The sequence below is a fragment of the Chanodichthys erythropterus genome, chromosome 3 (genome assembly GCF_024489055.1).
Source record: "Chanodichthys erythropterus isolate Z2021 chromosome 3, ASM2448905v1, whole genome shotgun sequence".
Taxonomy (NCBI): Eukaryota; Metazoa; Chordata; class Actinopteri; order Cypriniformes; family Xenocyprididae; genus Chanodichthys; species Chanodichthys erythropterus.
Genome location: NC_090223.1, coordinates 47,139,465 through 47,156,238, shown reverse-complemented (window position 1 = coordinate 47,156,238; position 16,774 = coordinate 47,139,465). Strand labels below are relative to the sequence as shown.

Here is a 16,774-nt window from a genome sequence, read left to right as displayed (position 1 = left end):
CTTAGCCCATTGTAAAACAGCTAAGACATGCAAACTAGCGTATACTGGTTTAAGCATTTTTTAGCAGGGATATATAGAAATGTCTCCATGGCCCTGTTTACACCTGGATTTAAGATGTGTTTTGGTCGATCAGCTGCATAAATATAGCCAATGTTAAGACTGTGTCTTAAAACAGTTATGAACAGTTATGAACAGATCAAAAATGTGATGACTAACTTGTAAGACTAATCTTAGCAGTTTATGAAACTGGCCCCAGATCACAAGTGGAGGAGGTTGACACATTAATGGACTAAATGTGCTCACCACCATTCACTGGAAATACCACACTGCTCACAATGCAAAATAGGAAGTTAACGGTTTCACAGAATGGAAGCAAAGTCAGTGTGTTGGAAAAGACATCATAAGATGCTGACTGTGCTTTGGTCATGGTTGATGATGGTCATTGGTGGTCAAAGAGGAACAGTTACAACATACCAGCTACAAACTAGCTACCTTGTGTCAAAACAGCAATCAGCTTAAAGGGATAGTTCACCCAAAAATGAAAATCCTGTCATCATGTTGTTCCAGTGAGTTTTTTTTTTTTTTCTTCTGTTGAATACAAAAGAAGATATTTTGTAGAATGCTGGTAACCAAACAGTTGACGGTAGCCACTGACTTCCATAGTATGGAGGAAAAAATACAATGGCTACCATCAACTCTATTCTTCAAAATATCTTCTTTTGTGTTAAACAAAAGAAAGACATTCATAAAGGTTTGGAATAACATTATTAATAATAGAGGCTGGCGGATCTTACTTACAAAATACAGTAATGTTTTGTAAATTGACAAAATTTGGGGGTGAACTATCCCTTCAAGCAGGGATATGTTTTTTAAAAAAAAATCTATAAATGAACAATATTTTTTTTTTGCTTTTTTTCAAAGTATTTGAGTATTTCAAGTATTTGAGATGTAATTTAGAGATGCATTTTTAGTTACTTTATTATTATTGCTTAATATGTCTTCCAGATATTTCCACCAGAGTTGGGGATCATAACGGACCAATGATTGAGGGAAACCAGTATGAGCTTCAGTGTGACGTTCTCAATGTGGCTAAGAGTGTTGTTGTGAGATGGTACAAAGGAGAGACTCTGGTGGATCAAACCACCTTCACTGACACCATCAAGACTCCAGTGAATGAAACAGTCACACTCATGATCCGTCCAGACAGATCTGATAATGGAGTTCAGTACAGGTGTGAAGCAGAGCTGGATCTGGGAGAAGAAGGACCTCAACCTCCTCCTAAAGTCACATCAAAACCTCTCAGCATTACTGTACATTGTAAGTAAAATCTGTCAGCTTCTATTATTAATCTTTAAGAGCATCTGTTATCCAAATCGAGGAGTCTTTTAGTGGTTGTAGCGCTTACCATGTGACACAGTGACAAGTCAATATAGGGATAAGATGCAACATGTCATTTTTTTGTCAAATTTCTACATTTAAGTAGTTTTGTTGAAAACTAGAATAAAATTTATATGAATTAATTGATGAATGAATGAGGCATTTATTTAGCGCTTTTTATATGTACTTACTGTACACCCGAAGTGCTTTACAGTCATTTTAGGGGTCTCTCCTCATCCAATGTGGATTAACATAAGAAATTTATCATGTATATGTAGAAGAAAACCTCTTAAACTGTTTTTCTTTTACTCCTTCCTGTAGATAAACCGATCATCAATGAGACCAAACTGCCCTCCACAGTGTCTGTGTTTCGTGGATATACAGTGGTGATTGTTTGTAAAGCCGAAGGAAACCCAAATCCAACAATCAGCTGGAATCTCGGCACAAATAATACAGTTTATAGTGAAACTCTCACTATAACAGATTCAACACCAGAGGATCTGTCCTGCATTGCAAACAATTCTGTTGGCAACACCACCAGACATGTAAAAGTGTCCGTACAAGGTAACTGTGCATTTCTGTATAATTTTCAATTCTAAGTGACTCAGTTTAATTGGTCATTTCCGCCAGCTGTTTCAGTTTACTTTAGTAATACTGACAGTGATACAGAAAGGAACTGTGGTTGTTTCAAAATTATATTGTTTTGTATATGTATATTGAACAGAATATTTATTTTGGTTTTATTAAATATTTAAATTACAATGAAAAAAAAAACACAATTGAGCATCCGCAAGAACCAATGAGGTTCATTCTCGTGTATTGCTTTTTGTCTTTGCAAATTTCATTCATCTAAAACCATTAACGCACAGCTTTCAGATTTCAGCATGGCTTCTTTTTCCTTTCACAAAGTATTTGCACTTTTGTAAGAAGCTGTTTGGTTTGTTGATCTTGTAATGCCATGCTTGCGGACTGAATGTCAGAGGATGTGTGACAGGAACACTATTTAAGATGTGGCTTGTGGATCTTGTCTCCATTGCTGCCTTGCATGGATTTTTATTTAGATTAGCTGCTGACTTTTGACATGTCGGAGGAATTATGCAGGCTTGATATCTATGAGTTTTGCTCACTTGGATTGAATTCCCTAAATTGCTGATTTACTCATATATTTGTTTCTTTTGACACAGAGAATAACATCCTCATAATATTAGGCATTATTGTTGCTGTAGTCGTGGTCATCTCAGTCATCTCAGTCATCTCCATCTACATCAAAAAAAATCCAGGATGGGCCAGTATAATTTGAAGAAGCCCAAAGCACTTAAAGGACTTATAGCGCAGCCAGCAAAGTCCCCATGAAGGAACTCTGTCAGAGCAATATCTGCTTTGGTTAGGACTCCCTCAGTTTGATCATCTGCTGTCAGATCAGTCGGAGCAGACGGTCATATGGATATTGTCCCATCCTGACACTGCTGTCCGAGGATGTTGATCAACTAACGGTTGAGTAGCATCCTGGTTAGATTTTCACTGGATTCTTGTTTGCTTTCATGAAGAAACTATGCTTATGGTCTCAGGCACATTGAACATTTTGAGTATTTATTACATTATTACTGCACTGAAGTTGTTAGTCTTTTCACTTATAGATGTTGTAATTTTGTGGTGTATTTAAACACATGCTGATGATTAAAGATGAGATCTCTTGTGCCTTTACCTGTAGGATCACTTTGTGATCTATTGATGTAAATTATCTCAATCCAACCTGTACATAGAAACTTATTTCTTGGTGTAGAATTAATATAATCTTTTTCTATATATTTCACATCATGTCCTATCTGAGCACTTACTAACTTACTAGCACATAACATTATGTAAATGTATTAGAAAACTATTTGAAAGAAAAGTCTAAAAATAAAACCATTTCTGTTTTCACCAACCAGTATTTAATATAATTGAAAGGCCTTTTTTATTTGTATTTTTTCATTTTAAAACCATGCTAAGTGTTAAAATCCTGTCACTAGAGTAGCTCTACATTGGCGTACAATCTCAGCAATGGTAGCCAGAATCATTCCTGTTGAGAAACGCAGGGAAACAAGGTCCTTCTCACTTTGTTATTAAAGGGTTAGTTCACCCAAAAATTCTGTCATTAATTACTCACCCTCATTTCGTTCCACACCTGTAAGACCTTCGTTCATCTTCGGAACACAAATTTAATTCTTTTTGACAAAATCTGAGAGCTTTCTGTCCCTCCATAGACAGCCATACACAACTGAAAGTTTAAGTTGATAAAGAGATTGTAAAACAAATCCATATGAATCGAGTGGATTAGTCCAAATTTTCTGAAGAGACTTGATCACTTTATATGATGAACAGATTTATTTTATGTGTTTATTCACATTCATCAACTCACACAAGCATGTTTGCTTGACGTGCAAGAACTTCTGAGGTTCATTCTCATGTTACGCAGCACGTTTGAGCTCACGAGTCAAGCAGGTTTGGTTGAGCTTCTGTTTATGTTCATTGATGGATGTTTATATGTGAATAAAAGCCAAAAAAAATTAAATACAAAAACTGCCTTTCAGTTTGTAAGCTTTAAAGGGATAGTTCACCCAAAAATGAAAACTCTGTCATCATTTATTTACTCCCCCTCAAGTTTTTCCAAACCTGTATGAATTTCTTTCTTCTGCTTAACACAAACAAAGATATTTTGAACAATGTCAGCAACCAATCAGTTTCTTGTCCCCATTAGAGCTTTTCACACTGCGCTTAAACCATTACGAATACAGAGGATTAACTGTTAACCCCAGGTATTATGAGCTGTGTGAAACATGAGTAAAGATAACCCAGGATTCTGTTTACCCAGGGTTTAGAATGACCCAGGGTTAAATATTTCAAGTGTGAAAGCTATGACTTCCATAGTTTTTTTTTTCCACTGCATACTATGGAAGTCAGTGGGGCCCATCAACTGTTTGGTTGCCCATATTATTCAAAATAATTTCTTTTGTGTTCAGCAGAAGAAAGAAATTTATAGAGATTTGGAAATGCTTGAGGGTGAGTAAATGACAACAGAATTTTCATTTTTGGATAAAATATCCCTTTAAGAGTGCACATATTTCTGGTTTATGTTTTACTGCTGATACAGCATCTGTGCAAATGCAAATGCTTTTATTTAAGAAATGATCTATTTACAAGTACAAGTGTCCTTTTGAACTGATTTGATTCTTTAGCTTCATTATTTGTAAACGCTATTCTTCAGTGTGAACAAAAACACAACTGAATGGCCTATTCATCTCAAGCCGTGTTGCTGCTGGTACGACAGATCTGTTTCTGTTCACTGCAACACTTCAGTCACAAGTATGCAGCACTTATGACCACTGCAGCTAACAGGGAACGTTCTCAGAATGTTCTATTAAGGTTCCCTCAAAGTTATGAACAAACATTACAGTAATCAAAGTTATACGGTCTTTAATAATATCTCGAAACTAGGGCTGCACAACGATTAATCGCGATTAATCGTTTGCAAAATAAAAGTCTGTGTTAACGTAATATATGTGTGTGTTCTGTGTATAATAATTATGTATATATAAATACATGCACATACATGTATAAATTTAAGAATACATATATAATTAAAGCTGCAAGCAGCGATGAAAGGGCCCTCGCACACGGGCTCACCGCCACCCGTTGGCCTTAGGAAAACAGAGAACAGTGGTCGACATGCATGTAATCGAATGAATACAGGAGAATTATGCCATTAAGTCATTTCGAATTGCCACACTTCCTGCTGCCAACAGGTGGCGCTTTGACCATAACCAAATATTGCGATATAGATGTGTTTAGACCCGGACTGTTATCAAACACGTGAAGTTTGGAGCAGATCGGACATCATATGCCTGAGCTACAACAACTTCCTGTTTCATGGCGTTTATCACATACATTAGCACTAAGCCAAGTGTTGCATGATTTAACGTGTTTCTAGTTTGTTTGGTACTTTGTGGCATATTAAATTTGTGGTTCTGGGAGAGAATTACAGTGTAAAGCATGCCATTTCCTGTTGCCAGCAGGTGGCGCTATGACTAACGGAATATTGTCATATAGATATGTTCAGGCCAGGACTCTTATCACACATGTGAAATTTGGAGCAGATCGGACATAGTATGCCTGAGTTACAACGGCTTCCTTTTTCATGGCGGAACAACAGACTTTGTCATGCCGCCACGTACACGCCCTTCAACGAAAACTGTAAATCTTCGCAATTTAACGTCACAAAGGCCTTTAGATTAGACTGACAAAAAATGAAATTGATCTGATTAAATCTCTAGGAGGAGTTAATCACAGTGTAAAACATGTAATTTTCTGTTGCCCCCAGGTGGCGCTATGACTGTAACTGAATATTGGCATATAGATGTCTTCAGGCCAGGACACTTATCACACATGTGAAGTTTGGGGCAGATCAGACATTGTATGCCCGAGTTACAACAACTTCCTGTTTCATGGCAAAACAGCGAAATTTGCCAGGCCGCCACGAACACGCCCTTCAGCGAAAACTCTAGATCTTCGCAATTTAATGTCTCAAAGGCCTTTAGATTAGACTGACCAAATATGATGTTGATCTGATTAAAGCTCTAGGAAGAGTTTGTTAAAGTACAACGCCTGGAAAAGGCAAAAACTGCCCAAATTTTGCAAAGAAAATTAAAAATATCTCACTTCCTGTTGGTTTTCAGATTTCACTCCAAGAGACTTTTTTGTAAGTATTGGGCTGTTAGATGTGTGTACCAAATTTCATACCTGAACGTGAAACGTAGTGTCAGGGGCAATTCGTTGAAATTTTGTAGGTGGCGCTATCGAGCCATTTTGCCACACTTAATTCTGAAACCCATATCAGACGTAAATTTTCACCACTTCTGACGCATCTGCAAAGTTTCATGAGTTTTCGAGTATGTTTCGGCCCTCAAAAAAGTGATTCACCTTACATGGCGAAACATCAGACTTTGTCGGTCACTACGGACACGCCCTTCAACTAAAACTCAAGATCTTTGCGATTTAACATCTCAAAGGCCTTAAGATTAGACTGGCCATATATGATGTTCATCTGGTTTAATCTCTATGAGGAGTTAATCACAGTGTAAAACATGTAATTTCCTGTTGCCCCCAGGTGGCGCTATGACTGTAACTGAATATTGTCACATAGATGTCTTCAGGTCAGGACTCTAATAAAACATGTGAAGTTTGGGGCAGATCAGACATTGTATGCCCGAGTTACAACAACTTCCTGTTTCATTGCGAAACATCGAACTTTGCCAGGCCGCCACGGACACGCCCTTCAGCGAAAACTCTAGATCTTCGCAATTTAACGTCTCAAAGGCCTTTAGATTAGACTGACCAAATATGATGTTGATCTGATTAAAGCTCTAGGAGGAGTTCGTTAAAGTACAACATGTGGAAATGGCAAAAACTGCCAAAATTTTGTAGAGAAAATTCAAAATATCTCACTTCCTGTTGGGTTTACAAACTTTGCACCCAGGGGCTTTTTTGAAGGTATTGGGCTGTTACATCTGTCTACCGAATTTCATAACTGTACGTGAAACGTAGCACGAAGGGCGCTTAATTGAAATTTTGTAGGTGGCGCTATCGAGCCATTTTGCCACACCTAATTCTGAAACCCATATCAGATGTAAATTTTCACCACATCTGACGCGTGTGCAAAGATTCATGAGTTTTTGAGAACGTTTAGGCCCTCAAAAATGTGATTCATTTTGGAGAAGAAAAAAATGTTGGCTGAGCAATTCCAATAGGGTCCTCACACCATCGGTGCTCGGGCCCTAAATATATGTATAAATAAATATACATATTTATATATATTACATATAAATATTTTATATATAAATATAATTGTTTTTCTTAAATATATACATGTATGTGCATGTACTTATATATACATAATTATTATACACAGAACACACACATGTATTACGTTAACACAGACTTTTATTTTGCAAACGATTAATCGTTGTGCAGCCCTACTCGAAACGTTTGCACAAAAACATCATACATCATTCATGGAAAGCTCCTTCTGAAACATTTTAGTTGGTTCATCCAACTAAAAAATTTTTCAGAATATTCTTTTTTTCCTGAACATTCTAAAGTGTCCGCCAAATTATAAAATGGAATGTTCCCTAATGTTCACATAACCAAGATTTTTTTTAAAAACATTTTAAAGGGATAGTTCACCCAAAAATGAAAATTTGTTTATCTGCTTACCCCCAAGGCATCCAAGATGTAGGTGACTTTGTTTCTTCAGTAGAACACAAATGATGATTTTTAACTCCAAACGTTGCGGTCTGTCAGCCAAATAATGTGAGTGGATGGGAACTTCTACTATAAGAGTAAATAAAACTTGCATAGACAAGTCCAAATTAAACCCTGCGGCTCGTGACGACGCATTGATGTCCTAAGACACAAAACGATCGGTTTGTGCGAGAAACCGAACAGTATTTATATCATTTTTTACCTCTAAAGTGAGGTATGATCGCGCTCTGACAGCAGCAGTGATGTCTGGCACTCATTGAAGTATATCAAGTATATGCACGAGACATCACTGCCGCTGTCAGAGCGCGATCATACCTCACTAAGCGAATGCTGAATGCAGTTGGACATAGTGGTGTATTAGAGGTAAAAAATTATATAAATACTGTTCGGTTTCTCACACAAACTGATCGTTTCGTGTCTTAGGACATCAATGTGTCGTCACGAGCCGCAGGGTTTAATTTGGACTTGTCTATGCAACTTTTATTTACTCTTATAGTAGAAGTTCCCATCCACTCGCATTATTTGGCTGACAGACGGCAACGTTTGGAGTTAAAAATCATCATTTGTGATCGACTGAAGAAACAAAGTCAGCTACATCTTGGATGCCCTGGGGGTAAACAGATAAACATCAAATTTTCAATTTTGGGTGAACTATCTCTTTAAAGAACTGGATGTTTTGGAAAATGTTATCAGAAATAACATTTTCATAACTTTACCATTAGCAAAATGATATTAGAACATATTTTTGTTAGATTTGGCCAGTCTGATCATCTAGTGATTAACTGGCTGCACACTCTCAAGAATGAATCTCACCTACTGTGTCATGAGTACTGAGTATTCAAACATGCTGCCCCATTCTGCATAAAAATGCTGCTTTGCTTATTCAGACAGCGAATGTGTCCATCATCCTGTGGATCATTCATGACCAATGAGAGAGGGTCCAGTATGACTCATATTCTGTTACACAGAAAGCGTTGTGAGAAGAGATATAAAACAAACAACATGCCAAACTGTGTTTTTACGCAGACCCACCCTTATTTATCTCGAGGATGTGTTGACAATGGAGGGAAACGGGTTGAAGTACTGAGTTGTGGCTTTTAGAATGCGATGTTCAAAGCGGCATTGCCTTTTCTAAAAGATTAATGTGCTCATATATATATTTTAAACCACGATTTGAAGTGACAGGATGCAAATGAATAAAGTTGCTACGTGCACTTTGAGAGAGATGTATGGGGGAGGGTTAACATTAACCAAAACAGGCAGCTATGCGAGGGCAGACCGGGCAGTGGTTTCCTGCGATAAATGAAGGGTCCGAGTCCGTGTTTTGTGTTACCCTCTGAACAATTAAACACTGTTAGCTGGTTAACAGCAGTGTCGATATAGTGCAGCTTCTTCTAAAATGACGGCGCGGGGCGATAGGATACTCTTCACGTGTCTAATTTTGGATCTGCTGTCGCGGCGGTATGCGTTTGATGGTAGGACATTTATATAACGAATGTTGTATTTTAGGACATTTATGTAACGAATGGTGTATTTTCCAATCCTGAAGGGGAAAATTGTATATATTTCAGAACAGTTTTCGGTGTTAAACTTGATAAAGCCCTCTTAAATACATCCAGAGTGATTAAAAAGTCTCGCTTCTGAAAATACATTTGAGTAACACTGTTTAAATAGCGATAGAAAAACGTTGTCAAACAAGATAAATACAGTGTGTTTGTTATCATTGTAAGCCTGCATTGAGCTGTTAACCACAGCCAACCATAAAAAGTAGTCTGTTAGCTACTGCAAATATAGCCTACTGTTAAGTCTTCCAATATTTAACAAGTCTCGGTTACCGGTAGACAAGTTAAGCGGCTCCTGAAGCTATTCACCAGGAAACATCACAGTTTAGTGTGGTTCCTTTAGCCTGCTTTCAAATGTTAACATCATTTTCAGTGTTAGTTGTGACTTGTAAAATTATTTCCCAACTTGCATCAGCAAAGTTTTTGCTTTTTTGATTGTCTTGCTTCAGCAACAACTCAAGTTGTAAAATCTTAAACCATGCGAATCTTAAACCTAAGCTGGTTTACTCTCCTTAGGTGGTTTCCATTGTCTGGCTAGTTTGAGTCTGTACGGATAAACACTAGCTTAGCCCATTGTAAACCAGCTAAGACATGCAAACTAGTGTATGCTGTTTTTTTTTATAATCCAAGCCCAGTAACCTTCACTGCAATACCGCACTGCTCACAATACATAATAGGAAGTTAACGGTTTCACAGAATGGAAGCAAAGTCGGTGTGTTGGAAAAGACATCTTAAGATGCTGACTGTGATTTGAAACATGGTTGATGATGGTCATTGTTGGTCAAAGAGCAACAGTTACAACATACCAGCTACAAACTAGCTACCTTGTGTCAGCTTAAAGGGTTAGTTCAGCCAAAACTGAAAATTCTGTTATTTATTATTCACCCTCATGTCATTTCACACCTGTAAGACCTTCGTTCATCTTCAGAACACAAATTAAGATATTTTTGATGAAATCCGATGGCTCAGTGAGGCCTGCATCGCCAGCAATAACACTCCCTTTTTCAATGCCCAGAAAGCTACTAAAGACATATTCAAACAGTTCATGTGACTACAGTGGTTCAACCTTAATGTTATAAAGCGATGAGAATACTTTTTGTGCGCCAAAAACAAAAAAACAAAATGGCAACTTCAACAATATCTAGAGACGGGCGATTTCAAATCACTGCTTCATGAAGCTTCGAAGCATTACGAATCTTTTGTTTCGAATCAGTGGTTTGGAGTGTGTATCAAACTGCCAAAGTCACATGATTTCAGTAAACGAGGCTTTGTTACGTCAGAAGTGTTTTGAAACGTCAATAGTTCATGTGACTTTGGCAGTTTGATACATGCTCTGAACCACTGATTCGAATCAAAAGATTCGTAAAGCTTTGAATTTGAAATTGCCCGTCTCTCGATATTGTTGAATGAAGTCGCTATTTTGTTGTTGTTTTTTTTTCTCGTCGCTTCATAACATTATGGTTGAACCACTGTAGTCACATGAACTTAAATATGTCTTTAGTAGCTTTCTGGGCATTGAAAAAGGGAGTGTTATTGATGACAATAAAGGAGTATTGTAGTTACTCTATTATTATTATTATTATTATTATTATTGCTTAATATGTCTTCCAGATATTTCCATCAGCACTGTGGATCCCATCGGACCAATGATTGAGGGAAACCAGTATGAGCTTCAGTGTGACGTTCTCAATGTGGCTCCTGATCAGTATCTCACTGTCAAATGGTACAAAGGAGAGACTCTGGTGGATCAAACCACCTTCACTGACACCATCAAGACTCCAGTGAATGAAACAGTCACACTCATGATCCGTCCAGACAGATCTGATGATGGAGTTCAGTACAGGTGTGAAGCAGAGCTGAATCTGGGAGAAGGACCTCAACCTCCTCCTAAAGTCATATCGGATCCTCTCAGCATTACTGTATTTTGTAAGTATACTATTAAGTCCATCTTTTTTATGTTTTTAAACATACAAATTCATTTAGCAGGTATTATAGTGGTCTTAATTATTAACATGTGAAACCTGTTTTTTTTTTTTTTTTGCTCCCTCTTGAAGCTAAACCGATCATCAATGAGACCAAACTGCCCTCCAAAGTGCCTGTGTTTCGTGGCTATGAAATGGTGCTAGTCTGTGAAGCCGAAGGAAACCCAGAACCAACAATCAGCTGGAATCTCGGCACAAATAAACCAGTTTATAATGAAACTCTCACTATAACAGATTCAACACCAGAGAATCTGTCCTGTATTGCAAACAATTCTGTTGGCAACACCACCAGACATGTAAAAGTGGTTTTAAAAGGTAAATATGCATTTTTGCTTATGTTCTGGTTTACATTTTCAACAGCTGCTTCCACTTTCTTGCAGTATTACTTTAAAATATGGGAAGATTTCATAATGGTAGAAGTTTGAATAGACCAAAAACCCTTTAAAAATTAACATTTATGATGCTCCTCTCACACTAGTTCAAATATGCAATGAAAGTAGCAAATCATAATTAATAAATTGTTAAAAAAAAATCAGAATGCATTTAAATAATTTGATTCAACAAATGTTATTATACCAAGGCAATGGAAACCTTGAGATAGAGACATTCCTTATCTCTAACTTGTGAAGACAACATATGTTTAAACAGTAAAATACAATGAAAAGTAATATGAATAAGTAGATGAATACTGATAATTATGAAATGGGCAAAACTACAGAGATATACATACAATATAAATGAAGTACAGCACAGGTGTATGTTAACATTTTTGAAGCCACATAGACACAAGTTGCTATTAAAAACTCAGTTTAGATCCTTCATACAGCTTCACTTGTTGTTTTACTGTTAAAGGGTGATAAACACACATGGTTTAAATATGTTTTGGTCCTTTTTACACCTGGTATTTAGAAGCGTTTTGGTTGATTGGATCTCAAGTGGATTACGCTAAATACAGTTGTAAATGGGGTGTAAAATGTTTTGAGCTTGTCCACTTTCGACCACTTCCAGAGGTAGATGAAACTGCCATTGCTTTCGTACTGTAGACACTCCTGTGGTCGAATCTGTTCGTACAGCCTACTCTCCGGCCACTGACCTAACATGTAAACATTATGGGAAGCACTCTAGCCAGATGGGATTTAAACTTTGTCAGCTAAAGACCCAAGTTTGGTTTGAAGATGAAAAAATGTACCAAGCACAATGTTCTCTCACCATTCCTGATTTCTAACACGCACTCACAGCGTCCGGTGTGGTCTATCAGAGCAGAAACAAAATGCATGTTTTTCCGTTGTCGCTGGTCGTGTTCATATGTAAATTGCACAAACTTATTTTGTCCATTAGATCGAAAGATCTGAAAATACCCATACATTTACCCCCTTCCATAGACTCTCCCCTAAAAAGAAATCAGGACAGAAGTGGCCGAAATTGAACAAAAGAGACGGATTAAAACAACAGGTGTAAACATAAATATGTCTCAATTGTGGTCTGCTCGACCAAAACTTATCTTAATACCAGGTGTAAACAGGGCCTTTGTATGTTCTTGGATGCTATATCCAGGACTTATGGTCAGCCATTACACTTTGCTTGATTTGGCAAAAGCATTAGTATTGTTTTCTTCAGGTCACTTAGGGTGTACTCAGACTAGGCACGGTTTCCTTGTTCCGTGTCTTGGCGCGATTGTCCCCCCTCCCCACTCCCCCGCAGGCCTGCACTCACATTACACTTAACATTCTGGGCCAGAGCACACTTTCGGTTAGCGCTCGCACTACATGCGTACCGTGCCTGAGCCCAACTGAACTGCGCTCTGGCCCACCTTTTTCAAGCGGGCCAGGGACGGTTAAATGAACCATGCATGGGCACAGTATGGAGGGATCACACTAGTTCAATGAACCAGACTTTAGGGGTCAAACATGCTCGGGCACGGTTCAGATCGCCTAGTGTGAGTACACCCTTAGATATTTTATCACATTTATAACTGTTTAAGCTGTGTTATTCATTTGCTTATATCGTAACTAATCTTTTTGTGTGCTTTATTTCTCTTGACACAGAGGATTACCTGCCCCTAATAGCAGGGCTTGTTGCAATCACGGTGGCGTTCATCTCAGTCATCTTCATCTTCATCTACTCTATCTACTACAAAACAGCCAAGATGGGCCGTTATAGCCTGAAGGATGCCAAGCCTAGTGCACAAAATGGAAATATAGCACAAAATGGCAAAGACAACACTTTCCCTATGAAGAAACTCTCTCAGAGCAATATCTTTGCTTAGATATGAACCCCTGGGTTTGCTGCATCTGCCAAGCCCCACTGTCCACATTGGGCAAGGGTTTATTTTTTACACTGGAAGTCTCTAGGCCTCTGTTCTGAGGCTAGTTTCTTCATAGCTTCATTTTTTTTAATTATTTTTTTTAATGGAGCATTGGTCCATTCACTTGTCTCTTAGATCCAGTTGTCATCAACTGTTAATTGCATCACAAAATACACTTTTTAGTTTCCCAAAAATCACTTGAGGAAAATACCTGACAGAACAAATGTTGAGGTAATCACAGTGAATGAATATCAAGTTAAAGGGCCTGATGCCTGCATTGGACATTTTCATGAATCTAGGATCTTGATTAATATTATCTTTGTTAACCAGTTTAAGGGAAAATCATGCTTTTAAGCTCTTGTTAGGTTGTGTAACAAGACTATTCTTTTGTATATGTCTCAGGCACATTGATCAGTTTGTTTTGTCAAATGCTATACATTATTCTTTATATTGAGAAAGACACTATAGTTGAGTCAGTTACTCCATTAAATAAAGAATTTTTTTTTTTAAAGTTTCAGTTCCTCTGGAGAAATCTGCACTTTAGAGGTTGGGAATGGAGCACTCGGTGACTGTGAAGAAGTGAAAGCTTGAGTATGAGGTCTCTAATGCTGAACCTGTGGGAAGATATTTTGATGTGTTATTGAAAATTCTCTCAGGCCTCATAGAAAAAAACAAAACGAACCGCTGGACATAAAATAAGTGTGCCAGTTTTATGGCTCAAGCAGTATAAAGATGTTAAAAGCATAGCTAACACAGAAATGACAAATATGTCATAATTTCCTCACCCTCATGTCTAAAGCTGCATGTTGTTTGTTTGTTTTTTCCGAGCATATAAGTAGAATTTTATGAACAATTTCTTTTTGCAGCCTGATAGGCGAACTGCGGTTGTATGGAAAAGAACTGTGCAAAGATTTTTCAAAGTTTCACCTTTTGTGTTCCACAAAACTTTGGAAGTCATGCAGGTTTAGAATGACATGAGGGCAAGTAAATGATGACAGAATTTTCATTTTTGTTTGAGCTGTGTTTCATGTAGAATGTAATCTCACCTGTATTCTTGTGGGGTTTAAAATTTATTCATTGAATTTACACCGTCTGTCCTTGAATTTGTACATGCATTTGTTAAGAACATTTTAGGAAAACATAATTTGTTTAAAAAAAACAAATAAAAATATTTGTGCAAAATAATTGAACATTTTATTTTGTATTGAACAGCTGTCTGCATTTTATCAAGGGGGTAAATGCAGAAGTGTTGTGTATAAGAACTGAATTTTTTTTTTTTTTTTTTTACCTCAGTTGTCTTTTTATTTGGCCTTTCCTGATTGTTTGCTTCTTGTTATTTACAGATTTATTTCATAGTGCACAACTATTGTGACAAACTTGAGACAGAAATGTTTAAGATGAAGAAAACAAAAAAAAAATCAATCACTATGCTTTGTTTCTGCTGTTATAATTTATAACAATATATAAATTAAATGCATTTATAATGTAAAACTATATAAAAATGTATTAGCGTAACACTAAAATAGGCTACAAGAGCAGATGCGTTGTTTGCAGAGGCACTCTAATTTGTCTTGCAAGAGTAGCATTTTTTTTGGGGGGGGGGGGGACTTTTATTTTACCTCAAACATTGAAAAAAATTATATATATATATATATATACACATACACACAGTATCTCAGAGAAGTGAGTACACCCCTCACATTTTTGTAAATATTTTATTATATCTTTTCATGTGACAACACTGAAGAAATGACACTTTGCTACAATGTAAAGTAGTGAGTGTACAGCTTGTATAACAGTGTAAATTTGCTGTCCCTTCAAAATAACTCAACACACAGCCATTAATGTCTAAACCGCTGGCCACAAAAGTGAGTACACCCCTAAATGAAAATGTCCAAATTGGGCACAAAGTGTCAATATTTTGTGTGGCCACCATTATTTTCCAGCACTGCCTTAACCCTCTTGGGCATGGAGTTCACCAGAGCTTCACACTGGAGTCCTCTTCCACTCCTCCATGACGACATCACGGAGCAGGTGGATGTTAGAGACCTTGTGCTCCTCCAACTTCCATTTGAGGATGCCCCACAGATGCTCAATTGGGTTTAGGTCTGGAGACATGCTTGGCCAGTCCATCACCTTTACCCTCAGCCTCTTTAGCAAGGCAGTGGTCGTCTTGTGTTTAGGGTCATTATAATGTTGAAATAATGCCCTGCGGCCCAGTCTCCGAAGGGAGGGGATCATGCTCTGCTCATTCATGGTTCCCTCAATGAACTGTAGCTTCCCAGTGTCAGCAGCACTCATGCAGCCCCAGACCATGACACTCCCACCACCATGCTTGACTGTAGGCAAGACACACTTGTCTTTGTACTCCTCACCTGGTTGCTGCCACACACACTTGACACCATCTGAACCAAATAAGTTTATCTTGGTCTCATCAGACCACAGGACATGGTTCCAGGAATCCATGTCCTTAGTCTGCTTGTCTTCAGCAAACTGTTTGCGGGCTTTCTTGTGCATCATCTTTAAAAAAGGCTTCCTTCTGGGATGACAGCCATGCAGTGATATGATGCAGTGTGTGGCATATGGTCTGAGCACTGACTGGCTGACCCCCCCACCCCTTCAACCTCTGCAGCAATGCTGGCAGCACTCATACATCTATTTCCCAAACAAAACCTCTGGATATGATGCTGAGCATGTGCACTCAACTTCTTTGATCGACCATGGCGAGGCCTGTTCTGAATGGAACCTGTCCTGTTAAACCGCTGTATGTTCTTGGCCACCGTGCTGCAGCTCAGTTTCAGGGTCTTGGCAGTCTTCTTATAGCCTACGCCATCTTTATGTAGAGCAACAATTCTTTTTTTCAGATCCTCAGAGAGTTCTTTGCCATGAGGTGCCATGTTGAACTTCCAGTGACCAGTGAGAGTGATAACACCAAATTTAACACACCTGCTCCACATTCACACCCGAGACCTTGTAACACTAACAAGTCACATGACAACTGGAGAGAAAATGGCTAATTGGGCACAATTTGGACATTTTCACTTAGGGATGTACTCACTTTTGTGGCCAGTGGCTTAGACATTAATGGCGAGTTATTTTGAGGGGACATCAAATTTACACTGACATCAAAAGTACACACTGGCCACATTTTGATAATTTATTTAAATCCGCTTAAAAGAAATAATCCACAGGGACATAAATAGTATAGGTGCAGTCAAATACATGTACAAGAAATCATGGACCAGTGG

The 16,774-nt window shown here is 37.9% G+C and overlaps 1 protein-coding gene across 1 annotated transcript in view; it reads left to right on the top strand.

Annotated features, from left to right (window-relative positions):
* icam3 (intercellular adhesion molecule 3) overlaps nt 1-14,700 on the top strand; it is a 28,085-nt gene extending 13,385 nt beyond the window's left edge. The window contains exons 5-9 of the mRNA XM_067382558.1: nt 1,006-1,317; nt 1,699-1,941; nt 10,851-11,165; nt 11,294-11,536; nt 13,267-14,700. Of these exons, the coding sequence (XP_067238659.1) occupies nt 1,006-1,317; nt 1,699-1,941; nt 10,851-11,165; nt 11,294-11,536; nt 13,267-13,487 (1,334 nt within the window). The 3' untranslated portion in view covers nt 13,488-14,700. The remainder of the gene's footprint in view (nt 1-1,005; nt 1,318-1,698; nt 1,942-10,850; nt 11,166-11,293; nt 11,537-13,266) is intronic.
* Nucleotides 14,701-16,774: the final 2,074 nt, after the last annotated feature.